Source organism: Adiantum capillus-veneris, chromosome 27 (genome assembly GCF_014529385.1).
Source record: "Adiantum capillus-veneris isolate H3 chromosome 27, ASM1452938v2, whole genome shotgun sequence".
In the NCBI taxonomy this organism is placed as follows: Eukaryota; Viridiplantae; Streptophyta; class Polypodiopsida; order Polypodiales; family Pteridaceae; genus Adiantum; species Adiantum capillus-veneris.
The window spans coordinates 87903814-87929419 of NC_140957.1; the positions used below are offsets into that span (position 1 = coordinate 87903814).

A 25606-nucleotide genomic window follows, 5' to 3' on the forward strand; every position below is an offset into this window, starting at 1 on the left:
AAATGCAGTTAATGAATGCACTGAAAATTGCACGTTGTTGTGGGAATGGCACGTTCCCTCATATAATAAAAATTGGGGAGACTTGCATGTTTTTTTTATAAAGAAAACATAAATGGAACACCAAAAAATCAATAACATTGACATCTTGTATGATTACAAACATTGAGCTTGGTAAAACTGTAACCTTCCTTGTGTCTTTTTGCGAGGTACCCCTCTAAAGCACTATGATCGGTATCTCATTTTTGCGAGGTACACCTTTGAAACACGATGATTGAATATCCAAAACACACTCTCAGGTAAAAAAAAGTTAACACGCTTTTATGAAATCTCTCTCTCTCTCTCTCCCCTTCATTATTTTAATGTCTCCCCTTCCAATTAATAAATATCTTAGACATAATTAATAGCATCAAATAGTCGAATTTTTTTAAATTTGAGATTGTTGAAATGGCATGTATAATTTTTAATATTTTGCTCGATCTTAATTCGATGCGATTGCAGCTAACAAAGCACTCTAGTTAGACTTGTTTTCAAAAAGTGTAATAATGTATTGTGACCAGAAAAAAGTAATGAGTGTCATTTTCTCATTTTTCCTCTCACAAAGAACCATCTTATTATTAAATTCCTCTCAATAGCCAACTAGCCACCTAACCACCGGCACTCGCTATTGTGAGTTGGTGGGGGGCCGGGGGGGGGGGGGGGGGGGGGAAATATCCTCTCAATAGCATTATGTAGGCCACATTGAACCTTCACCTTGTTTCGTAAGTTCTCATCTTGTTGATGTTGGTTCTTAATCATCTTTAAAAGACGTTCTTAATCATGTTAACAATTAGATTAAGAAATTAGCCATTTTGGCTATGGCAAGACCAAGTAGGTTGCGTTGTAGAAATTTTCTTGTTTGCTATGTATAAAGGAATTCGTATGTCCTTTATAGATTAGTCTCTTTTTTTCCTTTTAAATGTACCTTATACATATAGGAGTTAACTTATGAACTTATGGGTAGTGAAGTTATGGGTACAAAACCTTCTATAAAGTTATAGTTATCCACATAAACTTTATTGAAGCCTAGGTGCTCGTTATTTGAAGAGCTATTCATGTCAAAAGAAACTAATGTTCCACAAATTATGAGTGTAAGTGAAGAAAATTGAATTGGGTGGTGATATCCACAATTTTGCATGTGCATAAAGAAATCGTTAAAATCTACAGTTAAATAAACACCTTTGTTTATATGTAAGTATGAAATGTTAGCTTGAATTTAACCAGCTTCTTATGTAGCTAATTTTACAATGCCAAGCCCAACACTATGGCTAAGGATAAGTAAGAAATAATCCGAATATGTTGAAATTAAGCAACAGAGGTTAAATAAAACCTAGTTGGAAGTGGATCCTTCAGCAACAATTCCAATCATGTTGTTTTCCATGCCAACAGTAAAGCTTCAAAAGTGGTGAGGTTTCTTGCTCCTTAACGGATTGCATCAAGTTCAAGCAATCCGTTAAGGATTTGCAACAGATCTTAACATATTATATATCTATAATTTAACAAAACATCTATAGTTTATATCCAAAGGAAGTAAGCATGAAGACTAGATCTGTTGGCAATTTGAGATTACTTAAATTGAAAATCCGTTAACGGATTTGCAACACTATGGCTTAGGATAAGTAAGCAACGGATAACTTAAATCTGTTGCAAATTACTTAAATCCGTTAATTTCAAATTGCCAACAGATCTAGTCTTCATGCTTACTTCCTTTGGATATAAACTATAGATGATTGCAATTTAATCATCTATAGTTTATATCCAAAGGAAGTAAGCATGAAGACTAGATCTGTTGGCAAGCTTGGAAATAAGTGTGTGACCCTAGAAAAAGGTGTGCGCCTTTTATTTGACCCGATAGACCATCCATAAATGACTACAAATGAGAGCATCCACAAGTGTGACCCTAGAAAAAGGTGTGCGCCTTTTATTTGACCTGACAGACCATCCACAAATGAGTAGAAAACTCTCAATTTTGCTTCACAAGTCCAATCCAAAAGCTATCCACAAATGACTACAAATGGACGAAAAAACTACTCAAATCAACCGCAAGTCATGTGCTTGCGATAAGAGCACTCCTTTCGCTACCTTTCTCATTACCCAACCATGTGCAAAGATAGAAAGCACCATTACCGAGAGGGGGGGGGGGGGGGGGGGGGGGGGGGGGGGGAGAAGCTTTTAACATCGTAGGAACAATCCCAAGAGAGCCTCTACCTTTGGATAGAGCCTTTCTATGTACTAGGAAACGGCACCGGTTCGAGTCCAGTCATGGGCTAGCAGGAAAGAAAAACGGGAACGTTGCTTTCACTTGTCTGAGGATGAAGAATATTATCTCAACCAAACCAAAAGAGCCGTGATTCGTTTGGTGTTGCTTGTTTCCTTTCCGATCCTGAAAATGCGAGCGGAAAAGTGAGGCTATAGCACCGGGGCTGCTATAGGTTCAAGTCCTCTTTGCCTTCACACAACATGGATTTTCACGCTTGTCGAATCCAGTTTTTATATAACCAAATAAAAGTTTGAAGCAATTGCCAATATTCACACTCAGACTGTGCCATTCAAAAGAACATGTTTCCACAGCCAAATGTCCCTAAACTTCTTTGAAGAATGAAATCCAAGCGAGAATCATATTTGGTTACATTTTATGGGTTTTCTAGGCTATACAAAAGACTTCACTATCATTTTATCTTTGCTTTGTTGCACTAATCAACAAGCAAAGTTACCCCCTCAAAGACTAGAACATACAACACAAAAAACTCAACCAAGCATATTTAACAATTGCGGTTCCATGTCATTTTTGTATGAGTTGAGTTTGATAGTTGTATATCACAAGTTTCCCAGCTTTCATGGGTAGTAATAAGTATGTGACTTCCAATCTTCAAGCTTTCTGCGAGAGTGCAAGCTCATCTGACATTTTGAAGAGTGACTAAATTTCAGGCAATACACCATTCCCCACAATGTTTTAAATGTGATGGCTTGATACCGAAAGCTGCTTTAAGAAAGGATCATAAACAATAGTCAACTCATCGTGCAAAAAGACGCATTGAATGCGACTAGCATGAGAGGTAATGATGATATCTACCCATGAACTTACATCAAAAGTAAATGCCTCATTCCAAATAGGTCATTATGTATTGATCTTGGTAGGCTCATCCACATGCAGCCTCTCTAAACCATGGCATAAAGATCCAGAAAACATTGGCAGCAACCAGCAAAGTGGTGATAACGTCCAGGTAGGCCCTTCCACATCATTGAAACTCACATTACTGAGCAGCTATTGTGGTAGACAGAAAAAGACGGCTCAACATGCATATCGTGCTCAAACTTCCAGCTTAAAGCCTCACTTGACTTGATGAAGAAAACTGCAGGATGCTAAAACCCGAGTCGAGCTTGCTTAATTAGGTTGCATTGAGTCATCCAAGGAGTTGATGGGTTCTGGTAGATGGGATTCTGGTGCTGAACTAATGCTCTCTTCGATGTCATCGTTCACCTCCTTGCTATCTTGTTTGGTATTCGGCATCCCCTCAGGTTCCTTTTCAAAAAATGGCTGATAAGTAAAGCAAAGGTGAACCTTCCCTTTCAACTTCTGTTTATCCTTCTTTAGGTCGTCTACAAGGTCAACCCAAACATCTTTCTCTACTCTGGGGTCTAACTGACTAAGAGCAAACTGGGCTATCCCAATGAAATCATCCCCTTTGAAACGGTCATAATCAAATAGTTGGATGGTAAGCTTTTGCGACTCCAGATCTTCTACCTGCACTCAAAAAGTACGTCAAAATCCTAGACTCGCTACATGAGTAACATTTAATGCAGGACTTGGTTCAAATGACACACAACAGTGCTACCTTCTTTCATTCTCCAGTCAAAGAGCTTTTTCTCTCATGCAAAATACGACCTGTATGCGGATAAGGAAATCTACCCATGAACTTACATCAAAAGTATATGATTCATTCCAAACAGGGCATTTTGTATTCATCTTGGTAGAGCTTGTCCACATGCAACCTTGCTTTCGCCTGATGTATACAACGGCGTAAGGATCGGACTCTCCCCAGATATCAGCCTTTGCAACATTCTCAGCCTCTACTAGTTCAACTTTCAACTCCCCGACTGGCTTCAACATCAAAAAGCTGCACTAAAAGAGATTTTTTCAATAAAGGCAAGAAGGCACACCAGGGCGTTTGAGAAATCCTCATACCACCTGTAGTCTCCTTGTAAGATGGGAATAACCAAACGATTCGGCCAAACCAGCAAATCTGTCAAAGCAGTCAATATTATATTCTGCAACCAGAGTACACAAAAAACATAAGTAATGTCCATTGTTTCTCATCCAGAGAAGCTAAATAAAGAAAACACTACTTACATCCACTATATTGTCCACTCCAGGGATTGCCAATATATCTCCCCCAAGAAACTTTGTTTGAAAGTCAACAGTGGGCTACAAAAGCCACCGAAAATGAGCCATCTCTCTCTCTCTCTCTCTCTCTCTCTCTCTCATGTGATCTCCTAAGGAAGTAAGGGGGCCATTTGAAGCAAGGGCTAGCTTAAGGAGATGATGGACCAACCAGACAATACCGGAGATCCAAATGCATTTCAAACCCCGCCCAAAGCAAAGGTTACATTTTGGTGGAGTCGGGACAGCACATTGTCGCCCGGTTCTCTTAGAGCAGGGAAACTATCCAGGGTAAAGGATGACCTACTATTTGAGACGGTGCAGGTGATGATTAAGACGGAGTTGAACCTTATGAGGGGAGACATTGAGAAAGAAATGTAGAGTTGGTCGGCCACCACAATTTCCTCCTGGTGCGATTCATCAACTGAATCCATGTGTGCTGCAAGTAAAGGATCGGATCCTTCGTAGAAGAAGAATCGGCTGAGCTCAGATACCACAACACACGTGAGAAAACTGAAAGAACTGGACAAAACTGAGAGAGACGACATGGCACGGTGTAGTTCTGTTAGAGTGTTGGCCTCTCAAGTGAACTCCCCAATGTGATCCCATTATTTAGTTGGCTTTTATGCATTTATTTTACTTAATTGTCAAAGTCTGGGTAGGGCAATTTAGTGAGGTTGCTATATAAGCAGCCCTCAGCCCCCATTTTATCACATCAGTTATTCATTGGTTGGCTCAGGAGACTCTCTCTCTCTCTCTCTCTCTCTCTCTCTCTCTCTCTCTCTCTCTCTCTCTCTCTCTCTCTCTCTCTCTCTCTCGTGCTTTCTCCCCTTGGTCTCTCCGCTTCCGCATCGTCGACTTTGACATGGTATCAGAGCGGCTTGATCCGTGACCTTGGGCAAGCAAGGCGTCCCGTGGAGAAGAGCAACCTTGAAGAGAACCGTGGAGAATCTCCCTGTAGCCGGCGGTGGTACTATTTCCCATCTGCAGTGACGTTGTGAAATGCTGCCTAGTTGGAGCCGCCCTCACCAATCCCCACTGCGGGCTGCGTTTTAAAACACTGCCCACTGGCAGCCCAAGGCGGCGATCTTTCCACCCTCCAAGCGTTTTGAAACGCCGACGGCGGCAGGGAAAGACAGTGACGCTGGAGTGCGTTTTGAGATGCCCCAAGCGTCCAAGACCTTGGCAACGGCAAGCTCCTGCCTGTGTTCTAAAACGCTGCAGCAAGTAGGCACTGGCGAAGGCAGTCCCTTGACGACGGCGGCAAGAGGAAACAAAGCCCATCTGCGTTTTAAAACGCTGTTCCCCAGCTTGCCTTGACGACGACAAAACAGATCTCATTCACGCCTATTGTAACTCCCACCTTGTGACCAGCGTTTTAAAACGCTGTGAGTCAGCAAGGGGTGGGAGATGTGTTGCTAGTGGAGAGTACAAAAGTCAGTTGCTTGGTGACTTGGAGACAAGGGATTTAGGTGCGGCTTTGCTAAGGCAGCGAAGTTTGCCAGAATTCAAGTTTCGAGAGCAGCTTGGTGCCAATCTGCACCAATCTCGCAGCTTTAAGAGAGGCTTGGAACGATGGAACGTGGAGCCCATTTCGTGTGGAGATCTCTGTGCAGAGGGTGTGAAGCGGCTTGGAAGAGGCGAGGAGATTGGAGATTATTTTGCGGTCTGGTGGAATTTTGCGGCCCCTTTGCAGTGCGAGAAGGATTTGTCACAAACTGCTGACGTGTCAAGTAACTGAAGAAGGAAGCCAGCTTGCAGATCCCGGCCAAGGGGCCTAAACCCTAAGTGAAGAAGCACAAGCAGCAGATTGTACGGAACTCCGGTTTTCGTGCTGGCTCGCGACATGGCAAACTATACAGAATCCCGCGTTTCACGCTGACTGCTGATGTGGCAGACTATACGGAACCCGCGTTTCACGCTGCATGCTGACGTGGCAGACTATACGGAATTCCGTGATTTGCGCTAACAGGTGTTGACGTGGCACTATACGGATTTCCGTAATTTGCGATGTCAGCTTTTAGACAAGATGCTTTTGTACCAGATGCTTTTGAGTTTAAGGCTTTTTATGTAAACTACTTTTGGGCCTAGGGCCTTTAAATATGAGGCCATGGGCTCATTCTCGAGCATGCTTCTAGACGAAGGTGCAGAGGATGTTGTATTGGCTTGTACTTTGATGATGCAATATAAAAAATTACCAAAAGGGGCGCCAAGGTTTGGGGCCAATACTCTCTGGGGTGGAATTCCGCCACTCCGTGTCGTGTGTCGTCTCTCTCTCTTTCAGTTCAGTTGTTATTGAAGTGCTAAAAGTATGTTCAATTAGCTCTTTTGCGTTGGCACGTCGTGACCGTCTTGTGATAGATGACCAATTCTCCAGATTTTGCAACTGCAACATGGCCCTCCCCTTGCTTGAGCGCCCCCGATGACAACCACCAAAACCAACAAATGGCTATGGACACCGGATCGACCATCCAAATACAGCCCTACGCATTGACACAATTCTCAAGGAGACCGGCAATTGTTTGGCTCGAGATTGTGAAGCCAAAAGCAAATGCACGAGTTCGCTAGAGGACAGAGGCAAAGGCAAGCTTGACAAGGATGGTAGTACTAATACTCAGTTAGCTGCTTCGGTACCCATGAGGTCTGACAACCAATGTTATCAATGTGACACGACGCTTTGTTTCGCTCCGGAGTTTGAAGCCAAATACAAAAGAAGGAACTCACAAAGAGACAAAGACAAAGGCAAGCTGGACAGAGATTACAGTAATAAAAATTTGATAGAGGAGATCGGCATGGCACACGTGGTGTCGACCACAATGGCCACGACACCAAATTGCTAGTCAAAGACTAGTTGCCGTGTCACGTGCACATCTAACCCTATGTACATGTAGACAAGCTATCTCACGTCTAGGATTCAGGCCACCTTAGGAAGTGTTCTGGCACCTTTGTGAGCCTGTGAGTAGGCAGTTGCATATCCTCTGGTTGCACACAGCATGATCATCAACATGACATTCAATACCCATCATGAGCATTTTATAGTGCATAGAACCTACTACAAATCAGCCTAGCATTTTCCCAATTTACTCATTTTTCACTTATTAATTAATAAGTGATTGTTGGAAAAGTGAGTAGGGCAAATTTGCTAAGTCTTTACAAAAGAAACCTAGCGCTAGCACTTTCTGGCAAAAGAGACAAAAGAAGTTCCAGCAACTTGCAGTGTTCTCTCCTCAGCAAGACCGGCAGAGGACACCCTAGCGTTTTCAGCCAACAGAAGCAGATAGCGTTTTTGGATGCAGACCCTTTAGCGTTTTTTGCTACAAATCAGCCTAGCATTTTTAATTTGCAGACCTAGCCTAGCGTTTGCAGATTCTAGCGCCAGATCAGCCCAGCAGCGTTTTCAGTTTTCAGCACTTAGCCATAGCAAATCCAGCCCCTAGCCTAGCAGATCTCATCTACCCGCAACAGATCCTCGCCGTACCGTCGAGTCAGCCAGCATTTTCAGTTTCAGCCCGCTGTTTCAGATTTCAGCATCATCGTTGAGTCGCTGTTTCAGATTTCAGCGCCAATTCAGCCCAGCACATCAGCGTCTTCAGTTTTCAGCACTTAGCCACAGCAGATACAGCCCCTAGCCTCGCAGATCTCATCTACCCGCAACAGATCCTCGCCGTACCGTCGAGTCAGCCAGCATTTTCAGTTTCAGCCCGCTGTTTCAGATTTCAGCATCGTCGTCGAGTCGTCGGTATCGCCATCCTCGTAGACAACATTGTCAAAGATCAGCAGAAAGTCAGCGTTTATACAGATTTCAGCATTTCAGCTATAGCATTTTCAGTTTTCAGCCCGTCCTCGTCACCGTCATCATTGTCATCGACATCGTCGGCAAGTCCATTGCATCTAGACCATTGTACCAGATTTGTGCAATCAATAGCATAGACCTCTCTCGCCATAGAGAGGGGGGCCCTTTGAGGAGGGTTTGAGAACCGCTTAGTGTCGTATTCTTCTCGCTCTTTCTCAGTCTCAGCGCTTTCATTCACAGTAGCATTCACTTTGTTTGTGATCATTGCATTCTCTCACTAAAGGAACGGAAGGCTCTCCCTTCCGTAAGTAAAAGGAACCCTTGAGCACAGTTCGGAGCACTCATCTTAAGCAAGATCAACATTCACTTCCGCTGCACCTTACATTGGTATTAGAGCTTTGGCAGTGTTCTGTATCACTCAAGAAAAGAACCACAAGAATTTTTTTTGCTTGTGCGAGGTTTAGACACTCGGGAGTCTTCCCATACAGTTGCATTGATACCTAGCCTTGGTATTTCCCTGCATGTGAAGCACCTCTTAGAAATGAGTTTATTGACTCATTAATAAGGGACATTTCAACAAATCGTGGGCTTTTTTATGAGATTGCCCAACCCAGCTTTAATTCCATTTATAAGTGACCCTACGGGTCACTTCCCAAGCATAAGTCAGTACCCTCAGTACAAGCACAGAGTACCCGCAGTACCTCAACATTCAAAGCGTTTTTGCACCATCAGCTCGCACTACCTGATCAGCCCTAGCGTTAGCAGTTTTCAGCCATATCGTCACCATATTGCCGTAGATCCAACAATCACACCAGCGTTTTCAGATTTCAGCCATAGCCACGTCGGCGCTTGCAGATCCTATCAGTTCCTCCAACCTTTTTGCATTTCAGCCGTTAAGCAGAACCAAGCATTTACAGCAAGATCCCATCAGTATCTCAGCATCTAGGACCATTATATCAAAATTTGTGCAATCTAAAGCAAATACCTCTCTAGCAATAGAGAGGGGGGGCCTTGGGACTGTTAAAGTCGACAATGCCGAAGCATAGAACAACGGGGAGAATACATGAATGAGAGAGAGAGAGAGAGAGAGAGAGAGAGAGAGAGACACTGCTTGTTGCTAAATTGGCTTTATCTTACAAAAAAATAATTCTAAATGAATTATTGGATTTATAAGTGAGAGGGTTTTTTCGCTTGGAACACCAAGGAAAAATAATTCTAAATGAATTATTGGAATTTTAAGTGAGAGGACTTTTCTCACAGGAGACATCCGAGTACAGAGTATTCCTAGTGCGTCATTTAAAGTAATGACGGGAACACTGAGAACGGGAATATCTATAAAGCCACCAGGAACGGGTACTTCTGATGCGTCACATCGGATGGGTGACAGGGAGCATCGGACAGAAGTATCCGACCATCCGGGAACGGACATCTCTGATGCGTCATAGGATGGGTGACATAGAGCATCGTGAAGGAGATTGTACCGTAAGTTCGGTAGGAAAGGACTAGGTGATGGGTATTCATGATGCGTCACAAGGTGGGTGACGGGTGCATCGGAAAGGGAATATCCATAGTCGGGAGGAAATTCCGAACTGTGTTAGAATTGTGCACAAGGAAAAAGCAAGCACTTGAATGAAGATGGGTTCAGAGGAAACTTTGAGGAAAAACATATGCTTTTTGAGAAAGCGGGATTGCCTTTCGGGAAAGCAGATGCTTTCTCGCGAGGAAGTCTATGTCTGCATTGCAACTGTGCATGTGATTGCATCCAGGGACGCCTGGGAAGTGCTGTGAAAGCATTGTTTTTAACTTATAAGGTTTTATTGAGTTTTTAGACAGATTCATACCATTTTTAAAGGTGACCGACCACCCACTTAATAAGTGGGCAACCATTTGATAAATAAGGCAACAGATCAGCCAGCGTTTTCTCTCTCTCCTTTTCTGGCAGAGAAGCGAAAAAAAAATGAAAATTTTGAAAAAAAAAAAAAAGGCCGCGACCTCTACGCGAGCAGCTATTCGTGCCCGTGGCTAGGAGCTATAAAAGCATCACATGCCCTTACTCAGGGGGAGGACCAATCTTTGCAAGGAGGAGATGCTGCTGCAGATTTCAACCGTAAAGAAGACGTTGCCGGTGATGCCCATGGCTGCCCCAAGTGTACCAGATGTCGCCAAGACCCAGTGCGTGAGTTCCCTCGCGAAGAAGTGCCTACGAAGCGTGTTTCCATAGCGACAAGTTGCTGTTTTTCTCTGTTTTCACCCCATAAACGTCGTAGACGGGGATGATTTACAAGAAGGAACCTGAGAACACACCTCTTTTGTGTGTAGGATTGGAAGAGAGGATTTTCTATGGAGAGATCTCTTCCGGGGAATTGCTTTTCGAGAACGGAGTTGCGTTTCGAGCGTCGAGACTTTGAAGGTAACGATTTTCATGTTATGAACTCTGAGTATTTGTTTGCAGGTGTACTTCCTCTTAGTGAGGAAGTAGGAGCAAAGGAAGCTATGAGCCTCTGCAGGAGAAAAGCGCTCTGAGGAACTAGAGCCAGATCAGCCTAGGGGTTTCGTACCCGAGTTTGGGAAGTAGATCCACGGATCGGAGAGAGGTAGTCTCTCAAGTTGTGATCCAGAAGTTGAGATTCCCAAGGACTTCGTGTCCGGGAAAGCAGAGTTGTTCTGCAGGAAGAGGACTCTGGAAAGAGAGTTGGAAAAGAGTTGCAAGGATGCCATGCCCTGAGTCTGGAAGGTGAGATCCAGAGGCGAGAACCTTGATTCTCGAGGAATTGGAATAAGGAACGGAAGTTCCTTGGAATAGGGTTTTGCCTTGGGAATCGGAAGTTGAGGCTTCCGGGAACCATCAAGTCTTATTCTAGAACGAACGTGGTAATACGTTCGGTTCAAGTGCTTGTATAGACTTCTCCTCAGTAATAAAGATACTATTACGGGGGGGGACCAGCCCATCTTTTGGTCCTCAGTACTGTGTCAATCTTCTCACTCTCTATCTCTCTCTCTATTTATTTCTCTATATCCTCTGGCTTCAGTAATAAGTGATAAATCCTATTTATACGAATGTATTTTATATTGTTATGCGCTCCCGTTTGTGACACTGCTGAACCAAACCAACCTTGGCAATGAAATGATGATTATACAATGGAGGCAAGGTGTACTTATATAGTCACCTTAGCAAATTGCACTACCCAAACTTTGAGAAATAAGTAAAATAAATACCTAAAGCCAAAATAAATATTGGGATCACATTGGGCAGTTCACTTGAGATGCCATAGCTTTAACACCCTCTCTGTAGCTCATAGTGGACATAAATAGTGAGACCAAATCGATGAAGAAGCTACCATGGACACCCCAGCATCGACCAGGATACTGGATACACGTCAATTATACTACCCTCAACTTTTTACCTTGGAAGAATGCCATCTTGAGCATCAGTTGCCTTTAGAAAATTGAACCGTGAACACATCACGTACAAACTTTCCAAACAATGAACTTTGAAACACATCCTGTCCATAATCTGACCAAAAACAATGGATTGGTGCACTCATCCATAGTGTTTTAAATATGTATGATTGGTTCCTTGCCAGATGCATGTGCCTTGAACTCCAAAGATTCAAACACCGATAACTAGAACTCCAGCACAAGGGTCCAAATTATTTATAGGGAGCATTGCTTGCCCCTCTCTGCCACTCACAAACCTCTCTCCGGCTGAAGCTAGTGGCAGCAACTGCCTCTTAACTAGAAATCTAATGTCGTGGTGACTGTGTCACCACCACGTGTGCCATGTCAATCTTCTCTGTCAAATCTTTATCACCGTTATCTCTATGCAGCTTGCCTTTGCCTTCGCCTCTTTGTGAGTTCTTGCTTTTGTCTTTGGCTTCAAACTCTCGAGCCAAAAAAAAGCGTCGTGTCACATTCATAACATTGGTTGTCGAACCTCGTGGTTATCGAGACAGCTAACTGAGTATTGATATTGTCGTCCTTGTCAAGCTTGCCTTTGCCGTTGTCCTCTAGCGAGCTCGTGCATTTGCTTTTGACTTCACAATCTCGAGCCAAACAAATCAATGGTTCCCTTGAGAATTTTGCTCGTGCATAGGCCGCTAACTAGACGTTGCTCGATCCATTTTCCATAGCCGATCGTTGGTCTTGGTTATGGTTCTCCATTGGTGAGGTAGCGTGGGAATGGCCCTCAGAATTTAGCACTAGATAGGCCTTCAAAATTGTCTGAGGCTAAATGCCACAATTGCATATCAAGATGCTCATGTCAAAGGTATCGTAAACGTGCAGCATTTCAAAAAGCTTGTCCTCCAACCCACCAAAAATGCTAGTGGAAGACCTCTTGCCCTACAGACTTTCAAAACGTAGATATCAAACAACTGGCCAAACCATTGGGCATTCGGCCATGCCTCTCAAAACGTCGTGGAAATTGCCCACATCCGCTGCACTTTGGTGTCATTGCAATAGCTTGCCCATAGCATTTCAAAACGCTCTACGAAATTGCCTATCCAAACAAGAGCGTTTCAACATGCCACTGCTCGTTGCCACAAATTTGTTGCGGGGACTCTCCTCCACCTCTCAAAATGCTTGCAGAACTGCCTTCGAGTAGCTTCCAATGCCGCAGCGTTTCAAAACGCTCGTCGGGGGAAGGGGCATGCCGTTTTGTGCTATGTCATAATGGTGCAAGTTGTTGTGTGGCTGTCATCGGCATTTCAAGATGCTCAATAGTAGCTCTTTCTCATGTTGCAAGTGCTAGCCCAAGAAACGCTAGCGTTTCACAATGCTACGCCTACTCTTGTGTGTCCGACAGGTTCTCCTGTTCCTCTCCAAGCTAGCACCGTCACCTCTTCTCTGTGCGGATGCTCCTCCCACAATCAACGAGCCGTAAGCTCTGATACAATGTCAAAGTGAACGATGTGGAAGCATAGAACAACGGGGAGAATATGAGAGAGAGAGAGAGAGAGAGAGAGAGAGAGAGAGAGAGAGAGAGAGAGACTGCTGAACCAACCAACCTTGGCAGTGAATTGATAATTATACAATGGGGGCAAGGTGTACTTATATAGTCACCTTAGCAAATTTCCCTACCCAGACTTTGACAAATAAGTAAAATAAATACCTAAAGCCAAAATAAATATTGGGACCACGTTGGGCAGTTCACTTGAGATGCCATAACTTTAATAGGAACCCCATCCGGTGTTAGTCTTCTCTCTCTCTATCACTCACAGAACCTTTACTCGCAGTATCATTCTCTCTTCTTTCTCTAGTCTATTGCACAATTCTCTCATGAAGTAAAAGGAACTCTCTCATGAAGCAAAAGGAACCTTGAGTTCGCAATGTGCACTTATCCTGAGCATTCATGATCCATCACTTCAGTTGCACACTACACTATTGGAGACAATATAACCAGCAGCTCCATCCCCACTAACGTTGTCAGTGACCAACAGTGGGTGTAGAACTAAGTAGTAGCATATGCTCCCAACACGACACACGCCACATGCACACACACACACACACATGAGCAAACTTCAACGCAAAGTTCAGCGTGTGCCTTTTTGTTCATGTGACTTTTTGAGCTCAAGTTGTACAAACTCTCTTATTAGGTTTAAAAAATATTGAACGAGTTAGACCTCCAAACAAGTACCTGCAAAAACACACAAGGTTTGCAAATGCTTGCACACGTCATGCTCCATGATTCCCACCAGCACACAATAAAAAACACCTATTCAACAATCCTAGGCTACTTGTCAATGCTGTCGGATGCAGGTAGAACTGCTCAGTCGATTCACTGCACCTCAGAACTGATTGGGATGCAGTTCCCGTGGACAGCAAAGAGATTCACATAGAGAATCTAGCTAAATTAATGGAAATGACCAGACATGCAATTCCTGTGGGCAGGTTCACAAAGGCACGGGTACACGCTTCCCTATGCTTACCTGGTTTGGGGGTTGACTGTAGGTTGTAATAGCATGTCTGCGAGACACATCGAGCCCATGTACACGTGACCCCCTAAAAAGTTTCTACAACTGAGAGAGCACATAAGTGTGCAACACCAACAAGATCTAAACCAGGCATTAGCCGAAAGAACTTAGCTCATTACTAGGGCTTCGCCTTCGAAAGTCAAGTGCATTGACTACCAGTGTGAGAGCTTCCGCCTTCTAAAAGTGAGATTTGAATACGAGAGCAAACTACAAAGCAGAGAAAATACATGTACCTACTTGCAACCAATGAGCCCCTCCATAAATCCCAGTCCATGGAATTGTATGCCTTCTCAAGGTCCAGAAGACTCCCAAGTGGCTGTTTTGAAGCCTTGGCCCATTCCATTGAGGTAATACCTTTTCCATTGCCTCTTAAAAGATAAAAGTGTAATCCAAAATGCAGCTATCCTAGAGAAACCAATTTGCAAACCTGGAATGAAAGTGGGTACACAGGTTTAAGTGCACATTAATCACTTTATTAAGAGTCTGTAAGTGGGAGAGAGCGTGATGTTCAGGTTTCCACTGACAAGGGGCATCAATAGACCCACCCAAAATATTCTCAAATCTTGTATGAGCAAAGTAAACAATATCATAACGCAAAGAAATCGAACCACGAGTGTGGGCACAAACAGGCAGGTGCTAAGATTTGTAAAGAAGAACTGCACATGGCTGGATACTCACAGGTTCTTTAAGGGAGATGGTTACTGCACCAAAGCCTGGAAACTGCTCCTTGAGCGGCCTGAATATCAACTTCAAAACTCCAAAGACGACAAAATCCCTAATCTGTTCCACCCAACAAAAAAACTCGAGATCACAATAAGCTTTCACTATTTTGTGAAAAATGTTTGCAAATCGGCCCATGCAATGTCAAATACAAAACGAGCATAGCAAATGTGACAGTTACACAAGCAAACTCCACTGAAGATATCTTATGCAACTTTAACAAAAGCGCCCAAACTCGACTCAATACAATGTGGAATATGGTTACAATACAGCATATACGATTCAATAAAAACTAAAAGGCTTATCAAGAAATGCTAACAAGACCTGCACAGTAAGAAGGGGACCCGTTGTTTGCAGCTGGATGACAACTTTGGCATCTTGTCCATGACGCCAATCAAGCTCAACTTCTAAAATTGCTTCATCTTCGCCCCCACCTGAAAACTTTACACCTGATGCCATTTCATCAGGAAATTGGATCTCAGCAGATTAGTGTCTGATTTGAGCTTGACCAACATGCAAGGCTGAGTTGCTAACCGCCAAGCCGTGGACTGATTGTTCCTAGCGTGATTGATTTGATGGTGATTTTCTGTATAATGCTAAACTTGTATGGATCAAGAACTGACTGAAGGATCACTCTGAGTAGCCCCGAGGCAGCCTGCAGGAAAAACTTAAAAGTTGTTTCAAGGATTGCATAAAAGGGGAGGGGGTGAATGATACAACACATACATAGGCACACACAGACATGGGGTGCAAGAAGCGAGCCTGCACATGCACAAATGCTCCATCGCCTACGTTTATTTGGTACCTCATTCAAAGAGGGCCACACTTCTTCGAGCTCCATGTTAAGCCAATCTACCTGTTAAGATTTCCAATCGAAATGAATGTCACTCACGAAGGGGGTTCATGAGAGAAAACAACAGCTATTCAAAACAAGCTGTGCACGTACATGCCTTCTCGTAATCTGAATGTGGAGGAAGCCAAGAGGGTGCAGTCTTCCGAGCGAATGAGAGAGCACCAACGTGACAAAGCTGAGCTATGCACTGGGCCTGGCAAAATCGAAAAGAAGCAGGAAACAGTTATTGGTAAAGACCAAACAGAAGAGTGGAGAAGAGAAGAGGATGACCTTGGCAAGGCGCAGTTGAGAGCGGTGTTGGTTGGCGAGGTGGAAGAGGGTAGAGATGAGGAGGCCCACCAAGACGCCCACTGCAAAGCGCGTGAGGGAGGCAAGCCAGGAAAACCAGGCAAGCGTGCCCATGATCAAGGGCGACACCACCAGCACCGCATTCACCATCGCTAGCTTCTTCGTAGCTGATAAGCCCATGATCGCTTTCACAGTAAAATGGTCAGCGATCACATTGGATGATCTATGCTGCATTGCAATCTGATGCCATATGCCTCTTTCCTTGCCCCCATTGCAACATTAAACTTGTTGCCGTCAAGAGGAATCTGCAGAGATTCCACTAAATAAAATCGTGGTCATGTACTAGTCTAACATACATACTGGTGACTTCTGTATTTTATTATGGAGAATCTTCTCGGATTCCCACATCGATCACCTCAAAAGTTGAATGGGGGAACACGTTTCGAACCCTGGCAGTCAACGCACGAATACAGTAACGCCAAGCTAACCATCAAACCAGGTTGTCGTCATTGATGTTGTGTCCCCAATTTCAACGAAAAAAAATAAAGCAGCCCCAACCTTCGGCCAATTTTCCCTCAGGTCGCCGCTTTCCCTCGTCGTGACTTGTTGCAGCTCGCTCCGCCTATGCAGGTGCAGTGGCTTCCCTACGCGCCCCAAGCCCCACTCGTTCTACTCCCTCTGCCTTGCTGGTGAGGACGACTCCGCCGCCAATGCATCCAATTGTTGCCGGAGTGTCCGCAGAAGCCTTCCTCTAGCTGTTGCCGTTTTGATTGCTTTTGAGAGGGCATCGCCCCAGATTCGTGCTATTAACGATTTTTTTTAAATCGTTGGCACATACTGGCATCTCCAATTTTTGTGCATAGATGTGAACTACAACAATAGCCTTTGCTCATCAAGCTTTTTTAAATCTTTGAGCCTCTCTGACAATTCCAAGAGGAACTCTAAAGCCCAAGATGCACCCTAAAAAACCCACATCCGGTGTTCGAGCAGCATCTGTAAATGCCTCTAATCCATCTCACATAGTCACTCAAGCGTGCTTCGAAGTTGTTGCCAATGGTGAATTTTCCAGCGAAAAAAAACGTGCTCGTGCTCCTAATCCGATCTCGACCTAGCTTCGCGTGCTCCTTTCTCATGCTGTCGTCACCGTTCTCATGTTGTCGTCATCATTCTCATGCTTCTGATATGATGGTGCGACACCTGCACCTCAGGCTTTCCCTTAGAGTTACCTTTCCACATGCGGGATCTCGCAAGATTTTGATTAATGAGAATTTTGTGAAATCGTAGGGACATACTATTAAAATCAAAAGGTATTTCTTTTAATTTTAATAGTATGTCCCTACGATTTCACGAAATTCTCGACATGGCTTCGCCTACTCCTTGCTCCTATTGTAGTCACCATTCTCATGTTGTTGTCGTCGTTCTCATGCTTATGATATGATGGTATGACACCTGCACCTCATGCTAATGAGAATTTTGTGAGATCGTAGGGACATACTATTAAATTAAAAGGTATTAGGGGGGGGGGGGGGGGGAGAGAGAGAGAGAGAGAGAGAGGACACTTTAAAGAGAGGAAAACACTAAAGGAAAAATAAAGGAGAAGAGAAACACAAATATAACAATGTGAAGTTGACTACCTCTTTATATGGACACAAAAGTTCTTTTGACTTTCCACCTTCATTTGTCTTTCATTTCCTAAAATCACCCTTCACTTAGGCACTTAATATGTTTTAAAAGAATTTTTATTTTTCAGAGATTGGGGAAACCTAATTGCCTTTTGATTTGCAAAAGTAAGTGTGGATCTCAACCTCAAGAATACGTGTCATAAAGACTTATACAATAACTCATTATCAGCTAGAAAACCAATTACTTGTTGGCAACCCAGTATCAACTAAATGGCGTTGAGATATTGTTAGTCAACAAAGTGATAAAAGAGATGGACAAGGTTGTAATGCCCATCTGTGAATCCGAGGGATGGGTACGGAGAGAGCTTTTGAAGGAAGCTTTTGAGGGAGCTTTTTTTTGTTCCTCTACTTGGGCAATCTTTTCTAACAAAAAACTCTCCACATTGTGGCTGGAGAGAACTTGTTGGAGGGATTTTTTTTCGTTATTTATCAATCCCTTAGAATATTCAAACTACCATTGTCTTTGATAAAAAATATGTTTGAAACGTATTTGAAGGACAGTAAGATACAATCCACAATTTTAACTCAGCACATAGCATCCACTAACAAAGAAATATGTTATGTACAAAGCAGACGAACTGCAAAACAACTTCAACCAAGTATATAGCATCTACAAAAAAAAGAAATATGATATGCTCAAAGTAGACAAACTGCAAAACAATTTTTACTCAGCATATAACATCCATTAACAAAGAAATATGTTATGTACAAAGTCGACGATTTTCAAAACAAAAGACATTACAACATCCCGAAGCATGAATTCTCATTAAAAGAGTTTCAATACCAAATCAGTTGCAATTACATACAAAGTCGCAAGTGCTCAAGCACAATTATGTTGCACTTCGACAATTGAACACACGTAGTTGATCTTCATTTGTTAGCTTTCTCTGATGGACGAACATATTGTGGTTCAAATTCAAGCCAAAATACAGAGGAATATGTAGTATATATGCTTGCAGGGCATATATGGTTTACTTTGCACCACTCGTTCTGCAAAGTCTCCACATATACATATCGGACTACTGGCAACATGAAATTCATACCTCTTCGAACTCGAGAAGAAGATGTCTCCACCATGAATTTTTCATGCATGTTTGCCTTCACAATAGTGTGTTGAACAACATGTGTCTCCATGGTCACAGTCAATTCAATTCTCTTAGAGGCCTGGATCGATACTCCTAGCCAAAAATGCACATTGTTGGTTTTCCTTGCTACAATTTTATTTACGCTGAAGCTCCCTGTCTTCAAATCCAATAGCTCCAAGGCATTTATGTTTGTTCCCTTCTCCACATGCCAAGTTCTGGGCACTCTTGCAGGACATTGAGTGATTGTGTTACAAATTTTCCATGTGTGATCCACACTATTATTGCAGAACCACATGAAATGTGCCTTTGAAGCACTACCTTGCCCAATGTTATCCCCTCTTTCCCATGTACGAATTCCCCAGAAGGATGGTGCAACCGCACATGCACGCGTGTTCCTTATGTTTTTCTTGCATTTACCAAATATAGATCCCAACCACCCTTGGCATTGAACCCTACTACCCTTTGGTATACGACGGATTGCCCACATTGTCTTATGAATTCCAGTCTCTTCTACCATCATACCACCCTCGTGTTCTTTGACCTCATGACCTGCCCTTGTAAATGTTGTTTGTGATCCTCAACGATTGCGAGGAACGTTCTGTGTAATATATTCTGGTCGGTGCAACGCGTTCTTTTCCACAATCTACTGTCTCAGCATTTTTGCGCCTTCTGGCTACTGTAATATTATCTCCCTCCATTGTCGGTCTTTGATAGAGGGGTGTACCTCCCAACCCATCTTCAATCTCTTTAGTAATAGGTGTTGGACCCGATGCTCTTCCTTGTGCACGATGACCAAGTTTTTCGGCCAAAGGGCTTGCTGCATGATATCTACCCTCGACAAAAGCATGCATCTTCACACTTTGCAACAATGCGTTTGATAGATCGGAAATGCATGCATCGTACAAGCTCAACATTTCTTTGTTTCCCTCATCAGCAAGCCAACTTGCGTGCTTTGTTTCTGCAAGGTTTGTAGTTGGAATGTATGACAAATTATCTACTTCCTGCAACATAAAGAAATTTTGTAAATGCATGAAGCAAATAATTATACATGCCACTAAGATAGCATCCCACATAGTTTTACCCCAACAAAGTGCTTTCTCCAGCGAGGGTAACGCACATGCCACCAAGTGAGCCAACAAATCCATCTGCGACAAGATACTATCGGATACTTTTCTAGTTGCCCACCAAGCTTGAATAGTCCTGTACAAGCTTGTTACCTCCTCCTCGCTCCTTGCACATCGCTAAAGTTCACATGGACGCTTGTGCTCATCCTGGAAATTTTTATGCATGTATTGCATGGTGTGAATGTGCAAACTCTGCTCCCAATGAAACAAGCAAGAACATTCTCTTCCCTCCATAATATTGTTAGGCCCTCCGTTAAATACAATTCGAATAGCTCTCCAATTTTCCCCAGCCTCATCTGCCATGAATCCTCTAAAATCTGTTGGAAGGTGCCCACTCTCCAAAAGTACACAATTCATCATTTTCCAAAACATGGTTTTTGCATGTGTGTCTTCTTCTTTCATCTCACAGATGGCTATTGTGTGCATTTCTTAGATCTTGCAAAGTGCATTGATTAACCATTGCTACGAACAAAAGCAAAAGAAAAAGTTAGCACATCTTATGTAGAATTGTAGACATGGGTTGCCATTGTTGTCCACCCTGCTACTCTACGTACGTGATCAAAGCAAACCCAGCTTTTCTGAGGTCTCCACTACTGTCTTGTTGCATTCTATTTACAAGCTCGACACCATATCCTGGGCCATTGACTGACATATTGAACACATGACATCTTTTGTTGTGATCTGTGGATTGTCCTGGAAAAAGAAAACCGTGGAAATACTTGTAGCCGCAAACGTTTTTTAGCCGAATCAAATTGGGACTCTGCACCAACACCAATCCGTGCAATTGTAGCTTCTCACACCCAATGTTTGAATCTGAGTTACAGGCAAGAACTCGCATAGAGGGAGAAAAATTGATACATATATTAGACAACCATTTAATACCTCTGTGTATGAATCAATGGCTACATCTCCTCTAGTACAGAGAGGAGCCCATTGTTACTAAGCCGCTCCCCATTTTCACGTACCACCCCTTTCGGTAACCATCTTCTTTGCAAGATTTAATTGCAAATGCCTAGGGCCAGCATTGGGCTTTCAGACAACACACGTGATACTAGCTCTCTAGTTTATCTTATCGTTGATCATAAAACTCTCTTTGCCATGGGATGATTATGCCTTCCGAGGTGGATAAATAATTGGGTCCAATTGTAATCAGCTAGCAAGCAATAGATAGTGCATGGACACTCCCGAAGAAGAATTGGACAATTACCACAATGAAAGCAACGTATTGTTCCATTTTCTGAGCTAAACATACCTACCAAAGCAATTGATGTTAGCAATTTCCCCGTCTAAGAAGTCTCGTTTGGTAACCCGTTCATTGTATTTATTGAGCATGATCTATTTTACAAATGAGGTGCCCACCACATTTGCTTCTCTTGATCAAAGCTGGATAACTCATTCTAGAATGGATAGGCTTAACCCAACAATGGTCATCATACTTCTGATCCATCCCCAACATTTTGAGAACGCCATTCGGCACAACGTCCAGCTCAGAAATGCAGTCCCCATTGTATATTGAAGGAACTTCATCAACACACTTCTTAATTGAGATCATTCGGCTTAACTTGGGATACTTGTGGCTATTTAATGCAATATACTCTAATGTACTCTATGTTTTTTACACATGCTCATAATCTACCTTTTTTTTTGTTTTCGGTATCTTCCTCTCTTAATTTGCCTGTCGTTCCTTCATTACAAGCATAAAAGGAATCTTTAATTTTATCGGATTAAATTAGGATAGACATGTCTCCTTGTTCTTCAATGGAGCTGTCAGACAACTCTACTATTGTCACCTTCGGTGTTGAGGATATTTTCATACTGTCATGCGTGACCAATAGAAACTTCGAAGACAAGGTTGAATCTAACACAAATTGAAACTGTTGACCTACTTGCACAAAAAAATGCAAGCTATTCTATTTATATAGCTATGCCTTGCAGCCTCTCTTTCTTCTTCTTCTCTCTCTCTCTCCAAAAATTGCCAGCGCTAGCGTTCAACATTGGCCCTCCTAGCATCGAACTCCCTCTCTGTCTCTCTCTCAAACTTCCGCTCTCTTCTCTCGAGGCTCCAACAAAGCCAAGCGCTAGCGCCCATCTATTGCGTTAGCCATGGGCCCTTACGTTACTGTGTGTGCACGAGAGCAAGAGAAGCTAACCACAACTCATAAATTGAATAAGAATTATCAACTTCCCTTCTCTTTATATAGACAATGTCCTTATCTATCTCTCCTTCTCTCTAGGTTGTTCCCTTCCAAGGGCTAGCACCCATACTGCATAGCCACAAGACTCGATTTGCATTTGTGTAATTAAGGTATTGCAAATATCTCCCTCCCTCGCTCGCTACTGTGATTGGCGCAATCATTCATGAGAAGCTATAGTTAGCTGCTGGTTAAACTTATAAAACATGCATAATCAACTCACGCAAATATCTCCCTCCCTCTCTCTCCCTCAAACTTATCATGAAGTCTGAGCGCTAGCTCATGCAAATGTCTCCCTCCCTCTCTCTCCCTCAAACTCAATGCTTGCGCAAATCATAGTAGCCAAGGAATCTGCATGGAGGAAGCGCTCGCAAGTCTGTAGAGGGAGGACGCTCGCAAGCAAGGGGAGTCAACGATCGTTTTTCCACGTAAGCAGGTAAGCCTTCAACTACACTTTGCAAGATATTTTCCCTCGCTCTATTACCCTCTTATACTGCATTTTTCTCCCTCTCTCTCTCTCACCCTCTAGCGTTCATGCATCACGATGAGCAAGAGGGTGAGAGAGAGAGAGGGGGGGAGAAAAACACAGTATAAGAGGGTAACAGAGCAAGGGAAATTGCCTATGTATAGGGATCATCATGGATTTACTGAGAGTAACAAGATAATGTGACAATCAAGCAGTTGATTATAAGGTAATGATCACGTTGAAACCCTCCCTCCCTCCCTCTTTCACCCTCCTTTGTTCCTTCTCTCTCTCTCTCTCTCTAGCATTATGATCTAGAGAGAGAGAGAGTAGGAACAGAGCGGGGTGAAAGAGGGAGGGAGGGAGAGTGAATTCATAAAGGCACAATGGATTTGACTGAGAGCATATGGAGCATGAAGGGAAATTGCCTATATATAGGGGTTCATCATGGATGTATTGAGAGTAACAAGATAAGGTGACAATCGAGCACTTGTTTATAAGGTAATGATCACGTTTAAACCCTCCCTTAATTCCTCTTTCACCCTCCTCGGTTCCTTTTATCTTTCTCTCTATCTCACTCAAGATCATCATGTAGGGTGAGCCCTAACGCTCACCCCACATGATGACCTTGAAAAGGAGAGAGAGAGAGAGAGAGAGAGAGCAGAGGAGGGCAAAAGAGGGAGGGAGGAGTGAATTTATAAAGGAACAATGGATGTGATTGAGAGTATGTGGGGCCTTAAGAGTTATTGATAAATGACACCATCCGTTGTTTGCAAGTTTATAATCACATTGAGAGTTTGTGGTGATAAATAGAGAGAAGCTTGGATATAGAGAGAGAGCTAGACACTACTGTGGCAATAGAGAATAAGAGAGCTTAGGTAGGGAAAGATGTGCAAGAGATGATGGAGATAGAGTGAGGGAAAATTCCTATATAAAAGGGATGTAGCATGGAAGTTTCTTAAGTTACGACAGTAGGTTACAAACGACGCTTTGTAAGGTAATACTTCGAGTAAATATCAAGCGGATGTGAACAAGGTAGTTTCAATGTATACACTCTTTATCAATGAATTTCCCACTATCCCCCTCTCTGTCGTGACATACCTCCTCCCCTTGTATCGATTGTTCTCTATTGAGATAATGATAAAAAAGCATAGTGATATAATGTTTACAAGTAGAATTATGGTTTTTTCTTTTGGTTGACTCTGCAGAGTATTTTTTGCGTTAACGTATAAAGCGAAAGATGACCAAGAACATTGATGTTGTTGCATACGTTTAATTTATTTACAATAAAGAAGTTATTGGTGTTGGTAAAATAGACAAGACTTCAATTTTGGCCAAGCATCATGGAAGCAAATTACCGACTAGATGCTTCTCTGCTGCTGTGGTAAAGGTATATGAAGGGAAGGATGCTCCTCTGCCTCATGTTTCTTCTAGAAAATGAGGAGATGACTACTTTGAAGAAGGCGGAGAACAGTTTTGTTGCATGGCCTGGAAATGATTTGGTAATTTTTTGTTTCATTTCACTAATGGCTTGTCATTGATATTCTCTAAGCGAAAAGTGTTGTGATGGGTTAACTTGTTGAATGATCTTTGCTCCACTTTTTGTTAAATAGCGGGTCACCAAGACTGCAAGGACATATATACACTAATGATGAGTGGGATGACTTGAATGAGCATGCTATGGTGACCATTCGCCACACCTTGGTGAATCCATTTACTTTACCATAATGGATAAGACCAACGCCAAAGACTTGTGGGATGCTCTAAGTAGGCTTGGGATGGCAACAATGCCTCGAACAAGGTTTTCGTGATGAAGAAATTGATGTGCATGAACATGAAAGAAGACAGTAATGTTAGTTCTCATTTGAACGAGTTTAACAACGTGTTTTCACAGCTTACTTCAAAAAAGGTCTCAATTTCGATGATGAAATGAAGGCCATGTTCTTACTATGTTCGCTACCATCGTCATGGGATACTTTCAACACAGCCATAAGTAATTATGCACCCAATGGCAAGCTAGATTTCAGTAGTGTTGCTTGTGCATTGCTCACTGAGGAGATTCAACGTCAATGTCTTGATGCGAGTGGGCATGGTGATGCATATGTGGCTAGTGGAAATCGTGACAAAAGGGAGTTTCAAAAGCAGTGTGGTCGTAGTCACAGTCGTTCACAGGATCGTAGGCAAGATCGTAGCAAGAGTCGTGACAAAGACATGCAAAATGTAGAGTGTTACTACTGCCATAAAAAGGGACACTTGAAGAAAGATTGCTGCACAATGCAGTGTGATAAGGGCAAAGAGAAAGCAAAGTCTGACAAACCTAAAAGCAGCATGAAAATTGAAGAGCTTAATATGGTTGAGTCTCTAGTCATTGAAAAAGTTTTCGAAGTGTCAAATGATGCGTTTATTTTCACATTGGATTTGAGTCCTGATGCATTGTTAGCTCATAATAAGTGTTATGCGTAGAATTGGATTGTGGACTTAAGTGCTAGCTTTCATATGACTCCTCACGAGGAGTGGTTTTTTACGTACACTACCACGCATGACCTAGTGAAGCTAGGTAATGCTTATGAGCTTGATATATGCGGTGTGAGTAGCATCAAGTTTTCTATGTGTAATGGCATTGAGTTTATGCTACATACTGTCAAACATGTACCCAAATTGACAAAGAGTTTGATGTCAATTGGACAGCTGGATGATTTGGGTTACACTACCATATTTGCTCATGGTTCTTCGATTATCAAGAAGGGAAATCTGGTCATGCTTAAAGGCCACAAGTTTGGCTCATTGTACTCACTTTATGTCTCTTTTGTGAAAGAGAATTCTATTTATGTAGCCGAGCTTCCGTCTACAAAGTTGTGGCATAGCCGGCTAGGACATATGAGTCAAAAGGGAATGAAAGTCTTGCAGCGTTCTGGTTATATCCCTGTGTTAAATTATTTTGACTTCTCTTTATGTGAGCATTGTATCTATAGCAAACAGACTAGATTGACATCAGCGCCTTTAGACAAGGAGTTAGG

At 42.8% G+C, this 25606-nt stretch overlaps 1 protein-coding gene across 2 annotated transcripts; it reads right to left on the reverse strand.

Annotated features, from left to right (window-relative positions):
- Nucleotides 1–2604: 2604 nt before the first annotated feature.
- On the reverse strand, nt 2605–16279 carry LOC147422346 (synaptotagmin-5-like). Of its 2 annotated transcripts, none has more exons than XM_086502429.1 (10): nt 16026–16275; nt 15853–15948; nt 15708–15758; nt 15437–15557; nt 15227–15351; nt 14861–14962; nt 4388–4462; nt 4226–4305; nt 3959–4154; nt 2605–3781 (listed from the first exon to the last, which is right to left on the reverse strand). In XM_086502429.1, the coding sequence occupies exons 1-10, from the start codon at nt 16221–16223 to the stop codon at nt 3422–3424; spliced, it is 1404 nt and encodes a 467-aa protein (XP_086358555.1). In that variant the 5' UTR covers nt 16224–16275; the 3' UTR covers nt 2605–3421. The 2 variants fall into 2 exon arrangements, with proteins under 2 accessions (XP_086358555.1, XP_086358556.1); XM_086502430.1 differs by having other exon boundaries at nt 3644–3781; nt 3873–4154; nt 16026–16279.
- Between the last annotated feature and the right edge of the window lie 9327 nt (nt 16280–25606).

What these genes read in the sequence shown, in the direction of transcription:
- LOC147422346 (XM_086502429.1), bottom strand. Translation starts at nt 16,223, where the DNA reads ATGGGCTTATCAGCTACGAAGAAGCTAGCGATGGTGAATGCGGTGCTG. An exon ending in TGTGGCCCTCTTTGAATGAG is followed by an intron (nt 15,558 to 15,707) that starts GTACCAAATAAA and finishes TTTTTCCTGCAG; the next exon opens with GCTGCCTCGGGGCTACTCAG. An exon ending in ATGAATCATATACTTTTGAT is followed by an intron (nt 3,782 to 3,958) that starts GTAAGTTCATGG and finishes TTTTGAGTGCAG; the next exon opens with GTAGAAGATCTGGAGTCGCA.